Below are 24,009 nucleotides of genomic sequence, written 5' to 3' on the forward strand. Positions count from 1 at the left end.
AAATATGGGGCAGTTGTGGATAGCTAGTCCAGACACAGATTGGAAAAAAAAACAACAGGCAAAACCAAGACTGAGGATTCCCATATCTGAATACCATGTGGTGTTTTATCTCTTAATCAGTTTCCAGATTTGCACACAGATTTTAATGCTAGGCCCAGGCAGACACCTCAGGTTACCTGTCTTAACTCTTGCCTCTTTGGAGAGGTTCTAAGCAGAAGGCCTGATGTAGGTTTAAGAATCAGTGGTGGACTTGGGGAGCGCCAAAGTATAGGGCTTCTTTCTACCCCTTTCTCAGAACATTTCCAGGTCTTTCTGTTTGGTTGCTGCTCCATAAAACTGTTTCCCAAGGTTTGTATCTATTTTGAATCTATTTAAGTCTTCATACACCAGCAGTGCTCTATTTTTTCCTGTTGAGAGTTTTAAACAGTTTGTGGCAAAATCTTTTATTTTTATGAATCAACTACACTGAAAATGGAAGTGTTCCTTCTGAAAGTTAAAAAACAGTAAAACATATGTTTAATTTTGGAATCCTTATGTTTGTGACATGACATGATTTTATGGAAAAGAGTAATTAAGTTCTTAGACATAAAGAGATTAAAACTCAAAAGATATTTTTCTGTTGAGAAAATGTAAGAGCATGAGGTCAGGATTTACCATGGGGAGGGCTAAGAGGGGGAGGCCAGGCCAACTGCTCCATCAAGATAGTATTTCATAATTTTTCACCAGGTTCTGCTCACTCCACTCAAACTTAAGATTTTGAACAAAAATTAAGATTTTTACACCTCATATTATTTGAGACTGTGATTCCCTAACTGTAACTCCTTTGGATATCAAGGCTTTGGGACCACTGCTTATTTTTTCCCTAAACTGAAAGTCTCTTGAGAGTCCCTTGGACAGCCAGGAGAACAAACCAGTCAATCCTAAAGGAAATCAACCCTGAATATTCACTGGAAGGACTGATGCTGAAGCTCCAATACTCTGGTCACCTGATGAGAAGAGCCAACTCAATGGAAAAGACCCTGATGCTGGGAAAGACTGAGGGCATGAGGAGAAGGGGACAACAGAGGATGAGATGGTTGTATGGCATCATCAACTCAATGGACATAAGTGTGAGCAAACTCCGGGAGGTAATGAAGGACAGAGAAGCCTGGCGTGCTGCAGTCCATGGGGTCACAAAGAGTTGAACATGACTGAATGACTGAACAACAAAACTAACAGCCAAGCACTTGAAATCCTGCCTCACCACTTTCTAAGTACCCATATACTTTTGTTTTTCTATGGCTTTCAGATCTATTCTAAATACCTGTAAACAAATTTAAAAAATAAGTTATAATACAATTCCTATATTTTCTTGCCTATCCTTAGAAAACTTATTTTCCAAATATAATTCACAATCATTTAGTCAAGTTTCATGAAAAAAAAAAACTGGGCCTTGGGACAAGATTCTAAGTGAATTTGTGGGACACTGCCATTTCCAAAAAGAGACTATTCTCAACCAAAAATGTAGTATATTTTACAATGGTTGGAAAAATTTAAACCAAATAATTACTAACAGGATGTTGTAACTCAAAAGAGAATAGAAGATAATTTCATTTTACATTTCTGTATATGTGTGCATATTTTCTTTATAACATTACATAATACATTTCTAGTCTAAATACACTCAGTCAATAAAAGTATCTACAGTATGGATTCAACCTGGAAACCAGACAGTCCCAGGAAGCAAGCAAAGATATGCTGTTTCCAAAAGTGGGTAACTCTTCCCAAACTTAAGAGCTAGGATACTTAGAATCTTTCTTACCTGTCAGCCCATTGTATAATAAAACCTTCTACCCAGGCATTATCTCTATCCCCATGAGGTGACCATATTCCAAACTTTCCCTGAAGCTGACTCTGCCGGGTCATGCTCTGTAGAACCAGCATTAAATCAGCCATGGTTTCTGTCTCTTGTTCTCAGGTCAAACAGACATCAAGAGATGGGCTCTAAAACTGCTGTTACAACATCCAGGTTACTGTGGAAGGAGTGTTTAAGTATACTTGGGAAGTATATTGGATACTAGAATTGTATCAATTCTCTAATTTCAACCTACTTAAGTACTCTCTCCATCAAGTTACCTGAGAGATCTTCCAAAATCTACCATCCCCAGTAGGGAAAACCAGAGCCCCTGAAAACAGGCCAGCAACAATTCTCCTTCAGGTGGAATGGAGATGCTGACCCTTACCATTAGTCTCGTGAACACTCCCATCACACACAGATGTCTCTGCTTTAATGTCAGCCAATGGCTGACTTATAACTGAAGCTACAGCCCTGGGTGGGACAGCGTGCAGTGTGACTACTGGCTAAAGGTTTCATTGCTCATACACACAAGGTTTCTCTCCTGAGTGTGTCCTCTGAAGTCTGATGAGGTTTGATTTCCGACTAAAGCCTCGCCCACACTTCCTACAAATGTAAGGCTTCTCTCTTGAATGTATCCTCTGATGTCTAATGAGGTGTGACTGCCGGCTAAAGCCTTGCCCACACTCCTTGCACACGTGAGGTTTCCCCCCGAGTGTGCCCTCTGGTGTGTAATGAGAGTTAGCTTATCATAAAACCCTTGTTCACACTCCCTGCACACAAAGGGGCTATCCCCTGAGTGTGCCCTCTTGTGCCTAAACAGGTTTGGCTTCTGGCTAAACCTTCTACCACACTTCTTGCATATGAAAGGCTTTTCCCCTGAATGTGTTCTCTGGTGTGAGATGAGAGTGGACTTATCATTAAAGCCTCGCCTGCATTCCTTGCATACAAATGGCTTCTCTCCTGAGTGTGTCCTCTGGTGTGTGATGAGGGTTGACTTCCGGGTAAACGCTCTCCCACATTCCCTGCATACGAATGGCTTCTCCCCCGTGTGTGACCTCTGGTGTTTGTTGAGGTTTGACTTCAGGCTAAAGCGCTGCCCACAGTCCAGGCACAGGTAAGGTTTAACCCCCGAGTGTGTCCTCTGGTGTATCTCGAGGTTTGATTTCCAGCTAAACTGACGCCCACATTCTGTGCACACATAAGGTTTCTCTCCTGTGTGTATCCTTAAGTGTCTAATGAGGTGTGACTTCTGGCTAAAGCCTTGCTCACACTCCCTGCAAACATAAGGCTTCTCTCCTGAGTGTGTCCTCTTATGTCTGATGAGGTGTGAATGCTGGCAAAAGCCACGCCCACACTCCTTGCAAATGTAAGGCTTCTCCCCAGAGTGTACCCTCTGGTGTGTGACAAGATTTGACTTCAGGCTAAAGCTCTGACCACACTCCTTGCACACATAAGGCTTGAGCCCTGAGTGTGTCCTCTGATGCGTGAAGAGGTTTGATTTCCAAGTAAAGCCTCGTCCACACTCCTTGCACATATATGGTTTCTCCCCAGAGTGTATCCTCTGGTGTGTGATGAGGTTTGACTTCCAGGTAAAGCCTCGTCCACATTCCATGCACACATAAGGCTTTTGCCCAGAATGTGTCCTTTGGTTTTTGATGAGGACGGACATACTACTGAAGTTTTGTCCCCACTCAGTGTACATGTAAGCGGTCTCTCTTGTGTCTGTCCTCTGGAGGCTGAGCTGGTTTGACTCCTTGATAAAGCCTACCCCAAACTCTCCGTATTTGATTGCTCCAAATTTTGAGATTTCTAAACCACGTAATATTTTGTCTGTTTCCTTGAGGTTTGTCCTCTGGGCAGAGTTGGGCCCTAAATCCACCACTGTGTTGTCTTCCTTGGATGTTACTGGCTGTTCTTCCGGGGGGCTGGAGATTGCCTTTAAAGTGCTGCTTTTGCTTATTCTCCTGAACAAAAGCTTGGAATCTTCTTCTCTCTCTTGAATTTCTGCTTGGTGGCTCGAGCAGGTTTGATCAGAGAGTTGCTCCTGCTGCTGTCTGTGATCTTCTGAACAGTGTTTCCCTGAATGGAGATGATTTCCTGCACATAAGCTTGAGAATAACTGATGGAGATGACTGAACCACACTTGCTGGATGAGGGCTTGCTGGCAAGAGAATGCCAGAGGACGGGTGAGACAAGGTTGAATTTCTAGCTTTGATCCTGCTGAACAAAGAATGTTTTTGGTCATAGGTAGGGCTGCCTTGGCCATTTTGCTTTGCCCACTGGTCATTCGTAATATGTTTATATCACAAGCTGTCTCCCACTCAGCCATCCTTCCCAAGATCTATTTCGCATTTCACTTTATGCATCACATTTTTATTGTAGGAAAGAGTAAACTTGATCAGTGGACCAAATCCAGCCTGCAACCTGTTTTTTTGGATGTCTAGATATAATATCAATTATATCCAGTTTTCAAAGAAACAGGAAAGAGTGACATAGTTAAGGAAAAAAATTGCAGCCAACAGGAAACTGATTTAGGGAGGAAAAAAGGCTTCAAAGCTGATATTATTAATATATTCAAAGAACTAAAGAAAATGATATGCAAAAAATTAAAGGTAAGTATTATAACTTAAAATGGAGAATCTCAATAAAGAATAAGAACTTTTTTTTTTTTTTTGGCTGCACCATGCAGCAGGCGAGATCTTAGTTCCCAGATCAGAGATCAAGCCCAATGCCCCCTGCATTGGAAGCATGCAGTCTTAACCACTGGACCACCAGGGAAGTCCCAAGAATAGAAACTATTAATAAGAAACAAAAGGAAATTCTGAAATTAAAAAGTAAAATAACTAAAATTACAAAGTTACTAGAGAGATACAACAGCATATTTGGCTTTGAAACAGAACCAGTGAACCTGGAGATAAATCAATAGAAATCAACTAAAAACTGACGAGAAGAGTTAAAGAAAGACTGAAGAAAAACAAAGAGTCCCAGAAACCTGTAAGACACCATCAAGCAAATCAAACCTATGTGTAATGATAACTCAAGAAGGTGAAGACAGAAAGAAAAGAGCAGAAAAAATATCTGAAGAAATTATAGCTTAAAAGTTCCAAATTTGATGAGAAACATTAATCTACATATCTAAGAAGCTCAACAAACCCCAAAATAAACATCAAGAGAGCCCTAGGCTAGATACATCATAGCCAAAATGTTGACCATCAGGGAAAAAAAGACGAAAGGAAAATCTTGAAAGCAGCAAAAGAAAAATGACTCAACATGTACAAGAGGAAAAGCAATATGACTGGTGTTACCTTCTCATCTTTGGTCACCTGATGTGAAGAGCTGACTCACTGGAAAAGACCCTGATATTGGGAAAGATTGAGGGCAAGAGGAGAAGAGGGTGACAGAAGATGAGATGGTTGGATGGCATCACTGACTCAATGGACATGAGTTTGAGCAAACTCAGGGAGATGGTGAAGGACAGAGAAGCCTGGCGTGCTGCAGCCCACGGGGTCACAAAGAGTCAGACATGATTTAGAGAGTGAACAACAACAACTTCTCATCAGAGACAACGGAGACCAGAAGGCAGTGGAATAACACATTTAAGGTGCTGAAATAAAAAAGGAAAGACTTCTATAATGAAGAACTCTCACAAACCTATCCTTGAAAAATGAAACTGATATAAAGATATTCTCAGATTAACAAGTACTCAGAATATCTGCTGCCAGCTGCTGCTGCTGCTAAGTTGCTTCAGTCGTGTCCGACTCTGTGTGACCCCATAGATGGCAGCCCACCAGGCTCCCCCATCCCTGGGATTCTCCAGGTAAGAACATGGGAGTGGGTTGCCATTTCCTTCTCCAATGCATGAAAGTCAAAAGTGAAAGTGAAGTCGTGTCTGACTCTAAGTGACTCCATGGGCTGTAGCCTACCAGGCCCCTCCGTCCATGGGATTTTCCAGGCAAGAGTACTGGAGTGGGGTGCCATTGCCTTCTCCGGCTGCCAGCAGACATGCCTTATAAGAAATACTCAGTAAGTCCTTCAGACTGAAAAGAAGTTGACACCAGATACACCGGATACTAAGTCAAATCCACAAGAAGAAATGAGGACCACCGAAACTATTAAATATCTCTGGGTAGATATAAAAGACAATGCATGTATATAATTCTCTTAATTTCTCTAAAACACATAAAACTATTATAAAGGCAATAAATATAATACTATATTATGGGCTTTATAATATATATATAAATATTTTATTGGAACTAAGTTAGTATTAATTATAAGTAGATTGGGATAAACTAAAGTGTATATTTTGTTTCCTAGAGCACAATTAAGAAAATAAGTCCAAAACAAGTTTAAAATCAAGAGTGGAATTAAAATAGTACACTTAAATTAAAAAAAAAAAATGCCATAAAAGGGAGTATAAAAATAGACATGAGACATATTTTAAAAAATAGCAAAATGGCAGATTTAAGTTATATTAATCATTATATTAAATATGAGCAAACTGAACACTCCAAACAAAAGGCAGAGGTTATCACACTAGATTAAAAAAGCAACATCAAACAATGTGTTATTAACATGGGACACATTTTGGATCCAAAAAACACAAGTAGGTTAAAAGTAAAGGATGAAAAAAGATATACCATGCAAACAATAATCACAAGAGAACTGGAATGGCTACTATATTAATAGTAGACAAAGGAGGTTTCAAGACAAAGATTACTGCTAGAGAAAAAGATGGACACTTCATAAAGACAAAAGGGCAATAAATCAGAAAGATTTAACAATTATAAAGGTATACACAATTAAAAAGAGCCCCAAAATACAAGAAACAAAAACTTACAGAACTAAAAAAAAGAATTAGATAATTCAACAATAATATTGGAAATTTCAATATTCTACTCTCAATGATAGAAACAACTAGACAGGGAATCCCCTGGTGGTCCAGTGGTTAGACTCTGAGCTCTCAGTGCTAAGTAAAATATCACAAGCCACGCAGTATGACCAAAAAAAAAATCAACTAAAAATGGATCATAGGCTTAAATGTAACAGCTAAAAGTATAAAACTTCTAGAAGAAACCAAAGGAAAAAAAATGTATGTGGCCCTGAGTTAAGCAAACTTCTTAGTTCTACCACCAAAAGCACAATTAATTTAAAAAATTGTTAAACATCATCAAAATTTAAAACTGAACATCATCATCAAGCATCAAGTTATTCTTGAAAGGACACCATTAACAGAATGAAAAGACAAGCCACAGACTTACATTGATAACTATACCATGGTTATATGAAAATATCACCATTCTTAGAAAATCTTTTAACACACATCCACATGTGAACCTGCATACCCAACTATATATACATAAAGATATATATAAATATATACACATACATATGGTAGGGGGAGAAGGGAGAGCATGCTCACAAGAGACACATATGCCAATGATAAAGCAAATTGGGTAAAATAGAAGGTGATTTTATGATGCCATTTTGTAGTAATATATATGCCATATATATTTATAGTATGTGTGTATAGAGGATAATATGTAGTATGTGTGTGTGTAGTGGATATAAAGGTGTTTTTTGTACTATTTTTGCAGAATTTTTGTAATTTCCTGATACAAATGAACTTACTTACAAAACAGAAAGAGACTCACAGGCTTAGAAAATGAACTTATGGTTGCTGGTGGGAAGGGACAGTTAGTGAGTATGGGATGGTCATGTACACACTGCTATATTCAAAATGGATAACCAACAAGGACAGCACATGGAACTCGACTCAATGTTATATGGCAGCCTGGATGGGAGGGGTGTCTATTTAGAAAAAAACAGAATAAACTACAGGTGAATATTTAAACTACAAAATAAATAGAGAAGATGAAAAAAATAAATAGGATGAAGCCCTCTTCTGAAAATGACAGCAGACTGAATTGGTCACAAGTGTCCCCTGCAGAAAACAAGCCAAGTGAGAGGAAGGCAGGCCTTCTGATGGAGGAAAGAGACAAGGAAGCCAGAGAAGTCTCCCTTACCTGAAGATGATATTCTGGAAGGGAGGTCATGCCAGGCAGCCTTACCAGTGCCAAGAGGCCTAGAAAAGCCATCTCCCAGTACCTAAGAGTACCTCCTCCTTCCCTACCTGCCATGCTGCAGACGGTCCCAACTACCCTGTGTCTCACTCACCTGGACACAGACTCAGTGGACGTTGCCTCTCCTCTATCCAGGGCTCTTCCCCTTGTTCTAGCTGACAAATGAGTTCCGGTTTGGAAAACAGAATGTCTGCTCATAAGGAAAGAAAACAAGGAGACTTCTGGTTATGCGTTTAAGGGGGCCATTCTAGAACCCAGCCAAAATGGGGAGGGAAACCAACAGGGTGGGACAAAGGGCCCATGAATAGTGAACTCTCTGCAGTCAAAGGGTTAAGTACTAAAAGGAGACTCTAATCAGGGAAAGAGCCTATTAATACTTACTAAATGAAAAATCTGCTAGGTTTGGGGCAAGATAAAGTTAAAAAGAAAAAAAAAGCCCCTGACTTGGGAAAGAGACCTGGAAATGCAGAGTGGCACACACAATTTGAATAAACCTATCTGCTTTCAACTCTACTGAATCCAGATGTACCCTGAGGACAAAGGTAAATTATTGTTTTTAAGCCAAACCCTAAGATAAAGCTGCGTCGTGAGTAGCCTTTCTTCATGATGTATAGAAAATACTCTGAAGGCCAGATTTTAAGTGCTAAGGGAAAGCCATTCTTACCTAGTGAGACCAAGTGGTTATAAGTCTCCAGCATCACCTCCCTGTGCAGGGTCCTCTGGGCAGGGCTCAACAACTTCCACTCTTCCTGGGTGAAGCCAACAGCCACATCTCGGAATGCCACAAATGCCTTTTAACACAAAACACACCACTGTTCACCCAGGAGTTCACCCAGTCTACACTTCAGGATGAGGGATCAAAAGGCATCTGTGAGGAGGTGGAGAAGATTTCTAGACTTTACTACGTGCTGCGCTAAGTCGCTTCAGTTATGTCCAACTCTTTGTGACCCTATGAACAGTAGGCCATCAGGCTCCTCTGTCCATGGGAGTTTACTATGAATGATGAATAAAGGGTAACAGAATACACCAGTCCCAAATATTCCACTTTGGTATAAAACAATTATTTTGAGCTGAAGGCAATTAATAAGCAGACACAAGAAAAGCTCTGCCCTCTCCTATTTGCCTAAAAGCACATTAATTTGTAAAGGTGTCCCTTTTCCCCATTTTACAAAGGGCAGAAATTAATCATCAGAGACAACCCTAGACCCTTATTGGCCCACAGACCCCACCAGAAGAATCTACATAGCAAATATTTACTAACTGGCCCTTTTCTTCCATTAGTTCCCCCATATATTTATTATACCTTCCCACAATCGCTGCTCTAGAAATTCAAAGTCCTTTTCCTTTGTCTTGTCATGTCTCTAAAATGTTATCATTATTTTGTTAAGATGCTATATAAGCTCAAGTCCTAACCACCCCTTCTGAGTTACCCATCACTGAGTACTCCCATGTGTATGCATGATGCACATGTTAATAAACTCCTGATTGTTTTCCTCACAAAAATGTCTTTTGTCTAATTTATACCTAATGAAAAAAAGAAATTTTCTCCTCCCCTACATGTCCTTGGTGCCAAGAATTCAGAAACCATTATTCTCCCATCTCTATCTAGCCAGCATCATTGTGCACCTATCACTGTCAGCCAGCTAGGCTTGCTGCTACAAGGGATAAAAGCAAAACAAGAGTTCTTTCACATTGGGAGCTTTGAATCTAGGCAGGAAGAGGAGGAAGACATCACACACAAAGAATTAAAGTAAAAATATAATCTTCTTGCTGACTTTGAAGAATTTGAGAGACTATTTGGTCTATGCATTAATGTTCTACATGAAGCAGCTCAGCCTCTAGGGCAAGGATGAATGACCCAGTGCTATGTATACTTCACAGCAGGGCTCACTCCTTCCCTTCCCTCACTCTGCCACTTGCTCTCCCCAAGCCTGAAGAATGGAAGTACTGGGTTGGCCAAAAAGTTTGTTGAAGTTTTTTTGTAACATCTTACAGGAAGTTATGGTTTTTCCAATAGTCATGTACAGATGTGAGAGTTGGACCATAAAGAAGGCTGGACCATAAAGAGTCCCAAAGAACTGATGCTTTTGAATTGTGGTGCTGGAGAAGACTTTTTGTTGTTGTTGTTGTTGTTAAATTTTTATTTATTTGTAGCTGCACTGGGTCTTCATTGCTGTACACAGGCTTTCTCTAATTGCAGCGAGTGGGGGCTATTCTTTGCAGTACACAGGTTTCTCACTGAGGTGGCATCTCTCGCTGCAGAGCACAGGGTCTAGACACTCAGGCTTCTGTAGCTGTGGTGCTCAGGCATGTGGAATCTTCCCAGACTAGGAATCAAACCTGTGTCCCCTGCATTGGTAAGCAGATTCTTAAGCCACTGGACCACCAGGGAAGTCCTGGAAAAGATTCTTGAGAGTCCCTTGGACAGCAAGCAGATCAAACCAGTCAATCCTAAAGGAAATCAACCCCGAATATTCGCTGGAAGGACTTAAGCTGAAGCTGAAGCCTCTGATCCAAAGAGCTGACTCATTGGAAAAGACCCTGATGCTGGGAAAGATTGAGGGCAGGAGGGGAAAGGGACGACAGAGGATGAGACGGTTGGATGGCATCATCGACACAATGGACATGAGTTTGAGCAAACTCTGGGAGATAGTGAAGAACAGAGAAGCCTGGTGTGCTGCATGCAGTCCACAGGGTTGCAAAAAGTCAGACACAATGGAGTGACTGAACAACTGATTGTAATATTCAGTGCCCCAGGCATGGTCCCACCGCAAATCAATAAAATCAGACTCTTTAGGGACATGACTTTTATACTTTTAAGAGCTCCTAAGAATAGTCATGGTTGTGAATCAATACGTCAGAGGAATTTCAAGAGAGAGAGAGGTCACCGTAGGATAGAGAGATCAGAGACAGTTTCATGAGAGGGCAGTAAGATCTTAAAGGACAGGCAGGATTTCATAGGATCAAGGAGACAGATTTAGAGAGCAACAGATTCAGTCTTCCCATTTCTCACTCACTTTCAGGCATAAAGTCATTAGGTGATAAAGGATAGATTTATTTGAATGACTTGAAAGTTATTTTTCTCTCTTTTTCCAGCCAAGTGCCTAAAAAGTGAATTTATCTAAATTAAAGAGGTATATGAGATTATTCCACTTTGGTGTCAATAAACATGCTTTCAGAATGAATAATTAGAACAGGATGTCAGAAACAGAATACATTTGACGTGACGACTGCCCTAAGACAATGCTGTGACACACCAAAGGAAGTCTTCTGAACAGAAAAGTGATATACCTTTAATGTTCAAGAGGAATGAGGATTACAGATGCAATGAGTAACAAAGGAACACATCAACATGGGGAAATAAATCAGGACATTATTGTGAACACTCACATGAGAGAAGAAAAAGATCTATACTAGCAGATCTATCCTGGGAATGTAACACTGCACAGTGTAACAAAAACAAAAAAAGTGCAACATGTAAAGCAAAATGTGATGGGAAAAGGGAATCTCAAACAAAGAAGAGATAATTGATAAGATCAAATGTTTTAGAGCAGGCAGAGTTCCAAGGCTCCAACTGCCATGAGTGGTCACTGCTTTAAAACATTTATTTCTCGATAAATACCAACCTATAAAAGAATTTCGTGCACAAAGTTGATCACAAAAGCATTAACTGCAATAGTTAAACGCTAGGAACAAGTTAAATGTTCCCCTCAATTGGAAAACAGTCAATAGGATCATTCATTCAAAGTACTATTACAGAAATCACTTTCAGTGGGATAAATTCTGGCTGTTCCTTCACCTATTAGAAAATGGGTCTGTGGGTTTCCCTGGTGGTCCAGTGGTTAAGAATCCGCCTGCCAATCCAAGGGACACGGGTTCGATTTCCCGCTCCAGGAAGATCCCACATGCCAAGTGGCAACTAAGCCCATGCAACTACAACTCCAAAGCCTATGCACCCAAGAGCCCGTGCTCTGCCACAAGAGAAGCCACCATAATGAGAAGCCCATGCACCGCAAGAAAGAGCAGCCCCGCTCACCACAAGTAGAGAAAGTTCTTGCAGGAACGAAGAACCAGTGCAGCCAAAAATAAATAAATAAACTTTAAAAAAAGAAAGAAAGAAAATGGGTCTGAGTAGATACACTGTCAGTACCTTTAAAACAATAGGATCTTGTCATTAAGATTTGTTAAAATGTATATATGTAGGGATATGTGTGTGCATGTATGCTCGGTCACTCAGTCCCATCCAATTCTTTGCGACTCCATGGACTATATCCCGCCAGGCTCTTCTGTCCATGGAATTTTCCAGGCAAGAATACTGGAGTGAGTTGCCATTTCCTCCTCCAAGGGATCTTCCCCACCCAGGAAACGAACCCACGTCTCCTGGGTCTTCTGCATTGGCAGGTGGATTCTTTTACCACTGTGCCACCTGGGAAGCCCCATGGGTGTGTATGTATAAAATTAAACCAAATCCCAATGATAAAGAAATCTAAAAATAAAATGGAAGCCTCATAGGAGTGCAGGCTGCACTGTATCCATCACTGAATGTAGTCTATCCAGTTTCTGTAAACAGTATACAGTCAGCAAATTTGTTCAACGGAATCAACTGAGAAAATGCTAAGAATTAGTAACATCATATGCCTACCAATCCAACTCATTTGTTACAAATTCTAATTTATCCTCTCAGGTGGTGATAATTAACATCCTACTGTGGATTTTCTTAAGTTGTTTTGTGGAATTCAGATGTCATGCATGTTAGAATACCTGGAATTCCTCCCAACCCCCCTGAAATGCGGTTAATTATATGCCCCAAATAACATATCAAAACAAACAACAGAAACTCCCTTGTCTCTTAGTTCCATCAAATTAATTTATTTAAGGTCATGCACCAAACATATCATGTGTGCCAGGTACTCCTTTAGAAACAGAGGTTTCATCCTAAACCATTTATCCATTCAAATGCTTGTGCACTTTGATCAAGTTTTCATAATGCCTTTTTTTTTTTTTTAAGTCTTAAGGGCAGGAAGGCAATGGCAACCCACTCCAGTCCTCTTGCCTGGAAAATCCCATGGATGGAGGAGCCTGGTAGGCTGCAGTCCATGGGGTCGCTAGGAGTCGGACACGACTGAGCGACTTCACTTTCACTTTTCACTTTCATGCCTTGGAGAAGGAAATGGCAACCCACTCCAGTACTCTTGCCTGGAGAATCCCAGGGACGGGGGAGCCTGTGGGCGGCCGTCTCTGGGGTCTCACAGAGTCGGACACGACTGAAGCGACTTAGCAGCAGCAGCAGCAGCAGCAGCAGCAAGGGCAGGAAAAGGAAAAAGTCAGCTCATACAGCTCATACAGCTCTGGCTTTTCCCAGAAAATCAGAATGCTTCTCTATTAACATTACGAGTGGTGAAGAAAGTACACATAAAAGATTCAATGTTACCTTTGGAAATGCCCCCAGATTTTTTATGCATTCTTGTTACTGACACTTTTCAAATGAATAAACTATTTACAAATGAGAAACACAGAACTCTCAAAGTTGTTCTGACAATGCCCAGGAAATTGTAAATCTTTACTATGGAGGCCAAGATTAAGAATAAATCAAGGCAGTGAAGGCAGATCTGAAAAGACCAAGTTAGTGCATATCAAAAATGATAGTAAACCAGTCTGGCAACTATGTTGGTGCTCAATAAGTGTTAGTCACATTCAATTAAGTCTAAGTCATCACAGTCACCATTCTCTGGGGTTAGACAGTTTCCCCTTAAGTTCCTATATGCCTATATCTCTGATTTCCTACATCAAATTCCTTCTCAATATCCTTCAAAACCCATCTACTCAAGACAAAGTCTACACTCCTCAGCATGGCACTCAACCTGGCCACCCAGACTCAAAGGTGGAAAATGAAAATGCTTCAGGGGCCAAGTAGGTAATGAATATGAGAGAGACAGGCAAAATGTTAGCTGTCAATGGTTTCAACTTCAGTATGGAAGATACTAGGTAAAGTACAAACAGACTCTGCAGGAACTGTCCAAATGATGCAGACACCATTCAGCTCAAATTCCCCAACACCAGAATACAATGCAGTTTATTTTCAGAGAGGCAAGCAATCCAGAATTTTTGGTGAAATCTCCCTACTGCCAGATGCTGAAAATGCTTGCAAATGTTAAATTCAGGTCAGACCATAGCAAACTCCTTTCTGTTCCAAGTATGGGTGACCAGTCTATATTTTCCTTAGTACATATTTTAAAATCAACCTAAAATACAATCTTCCCAATACTGTTAAGGGCAGTGTGCTTAGTGGCTCAGCCTCAGACCAACCATGATGCCTGTCCTTCCCACTGGTATGTCTTCACCAACTCTTCAATTTACCAGATTCTCAGGGGTTGTTCAGACAGCCCTACTCCTAGAATTCCTCCTTAGCCACTTCAGGCCACAGGCTACAATGTTGTCCCTGCCTTTCATCCTTATCACTGCACAATTAAGCCTGGACGTCCCTGTATTTTTATTTATGCCCCATATGTGCTGTTCACAATTAACTTAATTAGAAAATGACTGAAGCATGGATGGGGCAGACAGAAATGTTGAGGAACTCCATGTATTAACGAGCCACTCCTCCAGGACCAGGAAAGTGAGCTTTGCCCAACTACCAATAAAGCAGCCTCCAAAGCAAGAAAAGGGAATGTATTCATTTTCTCGACAGCCAAGATGGAATTTTACACATATTCTCACCTCTTTTTTGGCTTTCAGGAGCTCCGTGGTCATTTTCCTGATCTCCTGAGTGCTCTCCCTAAAGAAGGGCAAATCGCAGAAGACAAATCTGAGGATGTGAAGAGAAACGAGAGCATGTCTAGTTGGAAAACCCTTCCCACGTGCAGGCAGGGTCTGCTCCAGAGCCTCACTACTGGGGGGTTGGGAGTGTCACAGAAATTACCAGCACAAACCCATTCCCATCCAGCGCCCTGGAGAAAGGGCCGAGGGTGACCGAGCCCCTCAAGTTCAGCCCCAAGCTCTGGCCAGAGATTGAAACCCATGACCCCCAGGAGCGGAGTAAGGATTTGTCTCTATCCCTGTGGGTTGGGATGAAAGGAAAATGGATGGTCTGGAGGTGCCTACATGAGAGCTCCCGAGTTCAGAGGCAGCCTGTGCCCTCGTGAGTAAATCAGGGACAAGCAGAGGGACGTCCTGAATAGACGAGGCCGTGACTGTAGGGCACTCACGGAACTCAGGGTGCACGTTGCCAATCCTGAGGATGAAGCTCGGGAACCAAGAGCAGAGGTGTGGGAAATAGCCGAATTGCAAGGTCCAGTCGCCACCAACAACGTAATGGGCGGAACCCACTAACCGGAACTGTTCCTGCTACGTCAATTCCACACGCTAAGGGGCGAGCGGAAGGGACGGCGGAAGTGGCCGCGGAGGGCTGTCGGGAGTGTAGTAGGACAAAGAAGAGGGAGGCGTAGCTTTCTCCAACGCAAGGTGCCACGGCCTTTTGCACCTCTTCTTACACAGCCAACTTTAGGAGCCCATTGTTAAAGTGCCTAGACTGTGGGGTCCACAAGTTCCTCCGCTGAGAGTCAATGAGATCTACAGACCGGCGTGGACACGCCCGAGGATTCTAGCAAAGGCGGTCGTGCAGCCGGGTGGCCAGACTGTGCGCGCTGACCTTCAGCAGTGCGGGGGATCTAAGTTCCCCCACTCAAGCCTCTGATGGTGTCCGCTTCGCGGAGCTGAAACCAGGGTCGTCACTGGCTGGGCCTGAGCCGAGTGGGTGTGGGAGCGGCCCGGAGTAAAGTACTTGGTGGGTAGGGCAGCGGGGTGATACCCTATTGGGACTCCCAGATAGGAGCGACACCGGCTTTGCGTCCCCGACGGTGGGAGGGTGCGCCGCTATAGACAGGGCTGTTTTTGGAGAGAGCAGGATTGGTTTGGGCCAGCTCCCAGAATGGCAGTGGGAGTGGCTCTGGTCTAGTGTGCCCGAGATTTTGAAAAGTGGAGAGTCTGGATTTGGGCAAAGAACTCTATCCAGAAATCCTTGGGACAGATACCGCTCGGAGGAAACTTCCCGAGCTGGTGGTGGTGGTAGTGATGGTGAGGGGGAGAGGGATGAAGAGGAGGCATAGTTTGACAGTTCTGTTCATCATAGTTGTGGGGGCGGGGGGTGGGTTTTGTTCATCATTTTTAAGATAACACATTAAAATATTTGCCTGTTTACTGACTGGTTTTGGTGCTTCCTTAAATTATATACTCAAAATTCCCACGTTAAGGAAAGGCATAAATAGATCTGACGCTGAGTGAACTTCATTGGCACCTACAGGCCTGTAATTTGGAGCAGAGGTGAGGGCTTGGCTTCTGGGCATTAAGTAGCCAGTCCTTTAGGACACACTCCAGAACAGTGAGTTTTAGGAGTTTAGGGTCTCTCTGCTCTAGCTTTTCTTACCCTGAATTGTTGAATTGTGAGTGACCTTTTCTTTCCTGACTTCCTTAACGTCCACAATTTCCTAATAACCGTTCCACTCAAAGTACCACCCTAAAGGGACTTCCTAGACCACCATGGTGCAAATATTCAAAGATTACTCTTAAATCTTAACACTCTACTTCAGAATCTTCTCCAGTATCCCTCTGTCTGAAGAAGTAAAAAACAAAGCTTGCATGTTAATATCAGCCTCCCCCAGTGCATAGGAATTCAGAATGGAGGATCAGCCCAGCATCCTATTCCAGTCCTTGACAGCCCTCCCCAAGGATTTCATGTCGATAAATGTGGAATGCTTGTAAAAGAACTCAATGGGCCCCAAAGTTAGGCATGGCACAGAGAGGAGCACAAATGAAATGGAGGGACTGAAAAGTGTCAGAGAAGGGCTAGAAGGGGAAGGGGAGCCGTGGAGGTGGGATCCTGAGATAATCCAGATCCTTATAAGGGCTTCCCTGGTGGCTCAGGCAGTAAAGCATCTGCCTGCAATGCGGGAAACCTGAGTTGATCCCTGGTTTGGGAAGATCCCCTGGAGAAGGAAATGGCAACCCACTCCAGTACTCTTGCCTGGAAAATTCCATGGACGGAGGAGGAGCCTCGTAGGCTACAGTCCATGGGATTGCAAAGAGTTGGACACAACTGAGCAACTTCAAGATTCAAGATATGTGTAGACATGTGTACACAGAGAAGAGAGATCTAGGCTGATGGGTTATCTATAATAAATCAAGCATAACAGCAGGTCGGGTGATGATGGGGCTCTGGGAACTTTTTTCCCTTTCTCCCTTTCAGGGAAGGGAGAGGGACTGGAAGTTGAATTGATCTTCAAAGACCAATGATTTCATCAATCACAACTGTGTAATAAAGCCTCTTCCCTGGTGGCTCAGCGGTAAAGAACCCGCCTGCCAGTAAAGGAGATGCCAGTTCAGTCCCTGGGTTGGGAAGATCCCCTGGGGAAAGAAATGGCAACCCACACTAGTATTCTTGCCTGGGAAATCCCATGGACAGAGGGGCCAGGCGGGCTACAGTCCATGAGTCTCAAGAGAATCAGACACAACTTAGTGACTAAACAATAACAAAAAAAATCCCAAAAGGATGGGGTTTCGAGAGCTTCCAAGTTGGTAGAGATTCAGGAGAAGCACGTGGCATGGAGCAACTAAGCCAGAGTGCTGAAATTATTGAGCCCCCCAAGTGCCACAACTAGAGTCCTTGCACTGCAATGAAAGATCCCTTATGACACAACTAAGACCTGATGCAGCCAAATAAATAAATATTTAAAGAAATAAATCACTGATGAGTCAAATTATTACAAATTTAATTTCCAATGAATGATGATGACTGAAACAGTGGTTAGAGGGAAACTTTTTAGCCTGAAAGCGATCTATGACTTAGAAATTAAGGCAGAAAACCAAGACGCTAGCAGTCAACTTTCAGATCAGAAAACCAACAAAACAATAGGATATGAGAGAGGGAAGACACAATTAGATGAGGGCAGGGGGAGGTGCTTATGGGGATGCAGAAGACAGGAGGAACATGTGGAGTTCGTGCATAAAATCACTTTAAAGAAACAGTCCTTGGAGAGGTGGATACACGAAGATCATGCTAGTTGTGGAAGGAAGACGACATATACCCCTGGAGGGTATATTCAGGAGTTAACATTGGATGAAAAACCAGAGTCAAGTGTGGAGCCTTTCCCATCCTATGCAGAGACAGAGGGCAACATGGATAACATTAGCAAGTGAGAGCACATATGAAGAGTCAATAAACACAGGAAACAGCCCCACAAGAAGGAGCTGAGGAAAATGAGCACCATCCTCTCCTCAGAAAATCCACACATGTGGGAACTCAAGTTCAGAGGCAAGACTAGGAATCAGACAGCCGCCCACACTTCTGTTGTATCACCTGCAGCCACAGGGTGGCAGGCAACACCTTCCGTTCCATCAGGTACCACACAGCCTGGATGTCTCAACCAAAATATGCTAGGTCTGGAGAAGCACTTATCCAGTGGGGTAACATCAGGAAGTGACACACATGTGTCTGGGTGTGCATTTGAATGAGGGATCAAATTCTCACGCCCAGAGCTCCTCTGTCCCTCACTGGTATTGCAATCTGTGGCCTCTTGTCTTTTGGGGAGAGAGGAGGGGGAAGAAGGAAGGGAATCCACATTCCAGCATTTACATGGAGAAAGAGACACTTTAGAATTTTTGCCTTGATTTCTTTTATGCATTTACCTATTTTTGGCTGCGCTGTGCCTTCCTTGTGGTGCTCAGTTTCTCCTTGTGGTGGCTTCTCTTGTTATGCAGTATGAGCTCTAGGCAAGAGGGCTCAGTAGTTGTGGCTCACGGGCTTTGCTACTCCAAGGCATGTGGAATCTTCCCAGACAGGGGATAGAACCAGTGTCCCCTGCATTAGCAGGCGGATTCTTAACTACTGGACCACCAGGGAAGTCTCTTTTGCCTTGATTTCGGAGGGTCTTTTCTCTTTTCCCCCTCTGTTACATTTGCTTTCCTACTATCCAGTTTTGCCACTCCAAACTCGGCTCAAGTCACTTCCTGGGGCTTTCTCAGTGTGAATGTTGAAAGCTTAGACTTAACCTCTTCAATCTCTAGAAGATGTATCCAAAATTCTGACCTGAAAGAATGAAAAAACCAAGATGTGCCTGAAAAGATTCAGCCTCGACCTTCTGAGGGGAATCTTTAAGTAACAACCATCCAGGCTCTGCCCTCTGTTCAACAGCAACTCATGAGCCTCCTTCAGGAGCAGAAGGCAAATTCTTACCAGGCTTACCCGCCTCCATGAAGTATAGCACAGCACAGATACACAGAGAACAATACCCCATTGTAACTTAATACAAAGTCAGGAAGAGATGCCCACCATGAAATGTTTAAGCAATAAAGTTACAGTTGTCGGGCAGATGTGGGTAGGAGACTCTAAGGATCAGCTGGGGAGTAGGCCTTGAGAAACTCCACTGGTAGAAGTCAGGGGTGGGCATCAGGCTTGGAGGAGACACATAAGTCAAAACTCAACCTGTGCAAACACACACAATTAAGATCACACCAGGGACGTTCCTGGTGGTCCAGTGGTTAAGAATCAGCTTTGCAATGCAGGGGACATGGGTTCGATCTCTGGTCAGGGAACTAAGATCCCAGAGGCCTTGGAGCAACTAAGCCCACGTGAGACAACTACTGAGCCCACACATTCTGGAGCCCGTGTGCCACTACTGGAGAGTCTGTGCACCGCAAGGAAAGATCCCTCATGACACAGTGAATATCCTTCATGCCACAACTAGGCTCTGACACAGTCAAATAAATAAATAGTAAAAAAAAAAAAAAAAAAAAAAAGATTACATCAGGTTGAGGTGGTTTAGGAATGACAGAAAGCAGGAGAAGAAGCTGAAAATGTGAAGGAGCTTTTCTGTAACTGTACGGAGAATAAAATGCCAGCCACACCTCCAGGAAGTGTTCATAACAGCATTTCTTCAATTAACAGGGAAAAGGTTGGAGCAGTAAAGGAACAGATGAAGGCCAGGTACTTCTCCTGGATCATTATTGTAAACCTGGCAATCAGCCACTCTGGATGCTACCATTCTCCCAACAATGAATTAAAGCCACAGAGAGGTTCATTGGTAGGTTCAAGGTCAGACAAGGTAATAAAGACTTGATTTTGGATTTAAATGAAGGCATTGGCCTCCCAGGCCTGTGCCTAATGCTCAATAAGTGAAAATCAACATCATTTGGTGATAAGTGCAAAAAAATCTCTCTCCACATCTCTCAAGTTATTCTTTTTGGTTGATGGTTGCTCTGTGAGCTAGACATGACAGAAGAAAAATAAAATGAAAACTCAGGAAAGTAAACATACTTTTAAAGTGATGAATGGTCAAAGAAGAAAACATGTAACATAATATAAGGATGAAAATGCCATTTGACAAAACAAGAAAAATGAGTCTGAAGACTAGCTTCAGTTCAGTTCAGCTTAGAAGGAAGCTTACCTTCAAATGTATCCAAGACAGAAGAACAGGGCTGGAAAAGAACCTCCTAACCTCTATTGAGGTGTGAAAAAAAGAAGGAAATCAGACCAAAAGGAAAAAAAAAGATCACAGATGATTTCTAAACCACTGCTGAATCTAAGACAAATGAGAAAGTCCTGGGGACTTCCCTGGTGATCCACTGGCTAAGACTCTGCACTCCCAATGGAGGGGACCAGGGTTCCACCCCTGGTTATAGATCCCACATGCCACAACTAAGACCCAGCATAGTCAAATAAATATTTTAAAAAAAAAGTCTTGCCCTGACCAATAAACCAGGGAAGAAACTGTGCACCCCAGGGAAGAAGCCTGAGCCCCTTCTATGTCCAAGCACTCCTTTTGACATCTGAGAAAGTCCTTGAATCCTTCTCAGAATAATGCTATAAAATGCATGACATAAAATTCATAGGATTTCAAGCAACTACATAGAAATGCACCTATCACAATTTTTTTTTGGATATATTAAAAGACTTGTCACTTTAGCAGTGTTTCTTTTTAATGGCTGCACATTTCTTGACACTTCTTCCATTAAGAGGTAGGGTCCACAACCTGTCTCCTTGATCCTGGGTGGATTTGTTGTTTGAAACTAACGGAGTACAGCAGTGATTCTATGTAACTTACAAAGCTGTCATAAAAGACCATGTAGCTTCCACCTTGATCAATCACTGCAACACTCACCTTTGGAGCCCTATGCCATGTAATAAATCCGACTACCCTGAGACTGCCAGGCTCTGGGGATGCCAAGACCATATGGAAAAGTCACACATAGGCACTCCAGTGGGACAGTCCCAGCTGAGCCCAGGCTTCCAAACACCCCCTCCCAGGCACCAGATATGAGGGAATGAATATCCAGATGGTTCCAGCCCCTAACTGTTGAGTCTTCCTTGCTGAGAGGGCCACAGACATTGTGGAACTGAGAAAAGCTGGCCACGTTTGTGTCTTGTCTTAATTCTTTATCCCTACAAAACCCATGAGCATAATATTTTGCTTGCGGCACAAATTTGGGTGAAATTTCTTATGCAACATAGTCCCTGGACCGGCCACTTTAACACTTTAACACATGAGCAACAACACTGAGTGAAAAAGCTGACTTAAAACTCAACATTCAAAAAGCTAAGATCATGGCATATACTCCCATCACTTCACGGCAAATAGAAGGGGGAAAAGTGGAAACAGTGACAGATTTTCTTGGGCTCCAAAATCACTGCAGATGGTAACTGCAGCCATGAAATTAAGAGATGCTTGTTCCCTGAAAGGAAAGCTATGACAAACCTAGACAAAGTATTAAAAAGTAGGGACATCACTTTGCCAGCATCCATATAGTCAAAGCTATGGTTTTTCCAGTAGTCATGTATGGATGTGAGAATTAGACCATAAAGAGGGCTGAGCACCAAAGAATTGATGCTTTTGAACTGTGGTGTTGGAGAAGACTCTTGAAAGTCCCTTGGACTGCAAGGAGATCCAACCAGTCCATCCTAAAGGAAATAAGTCCTGAATATTCATTGGAAGGACTGATGCTGAAGCTGAGTGACTGAACGACTAAACTGAACTGATGCTGAAGCTAAAGCTCCAATGCTCTGGCCACCTGATGTGAAGAGCCAACTCATTGGAAAAGACCCTGATGCTGGGAAAGACCGAAGGCAAAAGGGGAAGGGAGTGATAGAGGGTGATGGTTGGATGGCATCACCAACTCAATGGACATGAATTTGAGCAAACTCAGGGAGATAATGAAGGACAGGGAAGACTGGCTCGTTGCAGTCCATGGGGTCACAAAGAGTTGGACACAACTTAGCAACTGAACAACAACACTGAGAGGCAGGCTGTCATTGGGAACCATCACTGGGATGCAGGGACAACCGTCAAGCCTAGGAGCAGATGTTACATCATGACATGAAAACTGCTATGGACTCCACTGCTAACAAAGCCCCATACCGCTCAGTTGTGTCCAACTCTTTGCAACCCCATGGACTGCAGCATGCCAGGCTTCCCTGTCCTTCACCATCTCCTGTAGGTTGCTCAAACTCATGTCCATTTTCTTGATGATGCCATCCAACCATTTTGTCCTCTGTCATCCCCTTCTACACCTGCCTTCAATCTTTCCCAGCATCATGGTCTTTTCAAATGAGTCAGCTCTTCACATCAGGCGGCCAAAGTATTCAAGCTTCAGCTTCAGCATCAGTCCTTCCAATGAATACTCAAGATTGATTTCCTTTAGGATTGACTGGTTTGATCTCCTTACAGTCCAAGGGACTCTCAAGAGTCTTCTCCAACACCACAGTTCAAAAGCATCAGTTCTTCTGCACTCAGCCTTCTGGATGGTCCAACTCTCACGTCCATACATGACTACTGGAAAAACCATAGCTTTGACTAGACGGACCTTTGTTGGCTAAGTAATGTCTCTGCTTCTTAATACGCTGTCTAGGTTTGTCACAGATGAACATTAAGATGGGGTTTTCTCATGGTCCTCTAAAACTTGGTTCATGGAACTAGGGATAAGTAGGAATCCAGAGTTGGCTCATGGAACTGGGAATAAGGACTCCTGAGTTAGAGGGAGCCAAAGGCATCAAAAGGCTGGTCATAAAGGGGCTGAGGTCACTAACTCAAGTTTGGACAAGAAAAGAGAGATGAGAGAAAAAGAACGATAACTCAGCAGGGAGGTCAGAAGGCTGTCCAATCATGATTTCCAGAGATCCAGGAAAAGAGACACCCATTTGAGTAATGGATTCAGTATGTGGGGAAATACCAGGGAGAGACAGTGGTTTAGTGCTGGATATTTCTACAACTGTCACATAACTAACAAAAACTCCATTTAATTTTAGGTACAATGTCAGGATCCAAGGGATGCTGAGAATTAAGGACAAGGCCTATGAAGAGTGTAAGGGATACTTTATAAAGCCCCCAAATCTTTATACTTTATGAAGATAGGGCCCTAAAGCTCACACGAGGTCTCTCATCCAAATGTATGAAATAAATCCTATGAAAATAAGGGATCGATCAAGTAATGTCTTAAAAGAGCTTTATTACCATTATTTAAAGAATCAAAACCAGGGATGCATTTTTTATTGCAGTATAGTTGATTTACAATGTTGTGCTGATTTCTGTTCTACAGCAAAGTGATTATGTTGTACATATATATATATGTACACACACACACACACACACACACACACACACACACTCACACATGTGGGCTTCCCTGGTGGCTCTAACAGTAAAAGAATCCTGACTGCAATTCAGGAGACGTGAGTTCGATCCCTGGGTTGAGAAGATCTCCTGGAGAAGGGAATGGCCACCCACTCCAGTATTCTTTCCTAAAGAATACCATGGACAGAGGAGCCTGGCCGGCTACAGTGCGTGGGGTCACAAAGAGTCAGAAACGACTGAGCAACTAATACTAACATGATGGAAAAACAAAAGGGTGCTTTACCCAAGTAGGCTGCAAACCTCCTGTTTTTACTTTTAATACCGAGCCACTTTAAGCTGTAAGCTAGGAAACCACATGAATCTGTCCAAAGCGTTTGGGCACCCGCCAAGTAAGTTCAGTTTGAAACAGGAGGGACCTAAACATATATATATATACATTCTTTATATTCTTTTCTACTATGGTTTATCTCAG

The 24,009-nt window shown here is 42.7% G+C and overlaps 1 protein-coding gene across 1 annotated transcript; it reads right to left on the bottom strand.

Moving 5' to 3' along the window:
- Positions 1–427: 427 nt before the first annotated feature.
- LOC145515685 (uncharacterized) lies at positions 428–15,219 on the bottom strand. Its single transcript, XM_081516755.1, is given in 6 exon segments — positions 428–2,549; positions 2,552–4,054; positions 8,015–8,110; positions 8,585–8,711; positions 14,638–14,695; positions 15,022–15,219. Coding segments are annotated over 6 exon segments (1,986 nt in total). The 5' UTR covers positions 15,024–15,219; the 3' UTR covers positions 428–2,349.
- Between the last annotated feature and the right edge of the window lie 8,790 nt (positions 15,220–24,009).

Source organism: Giraffa tippelskirchi, chromosome 7 (genome assembly GCF_054371585.1).
Source record: "Giraffa tippelskirchi isolate mGirTip1 chromosome 7, T2T-mGirTip1v1.2.pri, whole genome shotgun sequence".
In the NCBI taxonomy this organism is placed as follows: Eukaryota; Metazoa; Chordata; class Mammalia; order Artiodactyla; family Giraffidae; genus Giraffa; species Giraffa tippelskirchi.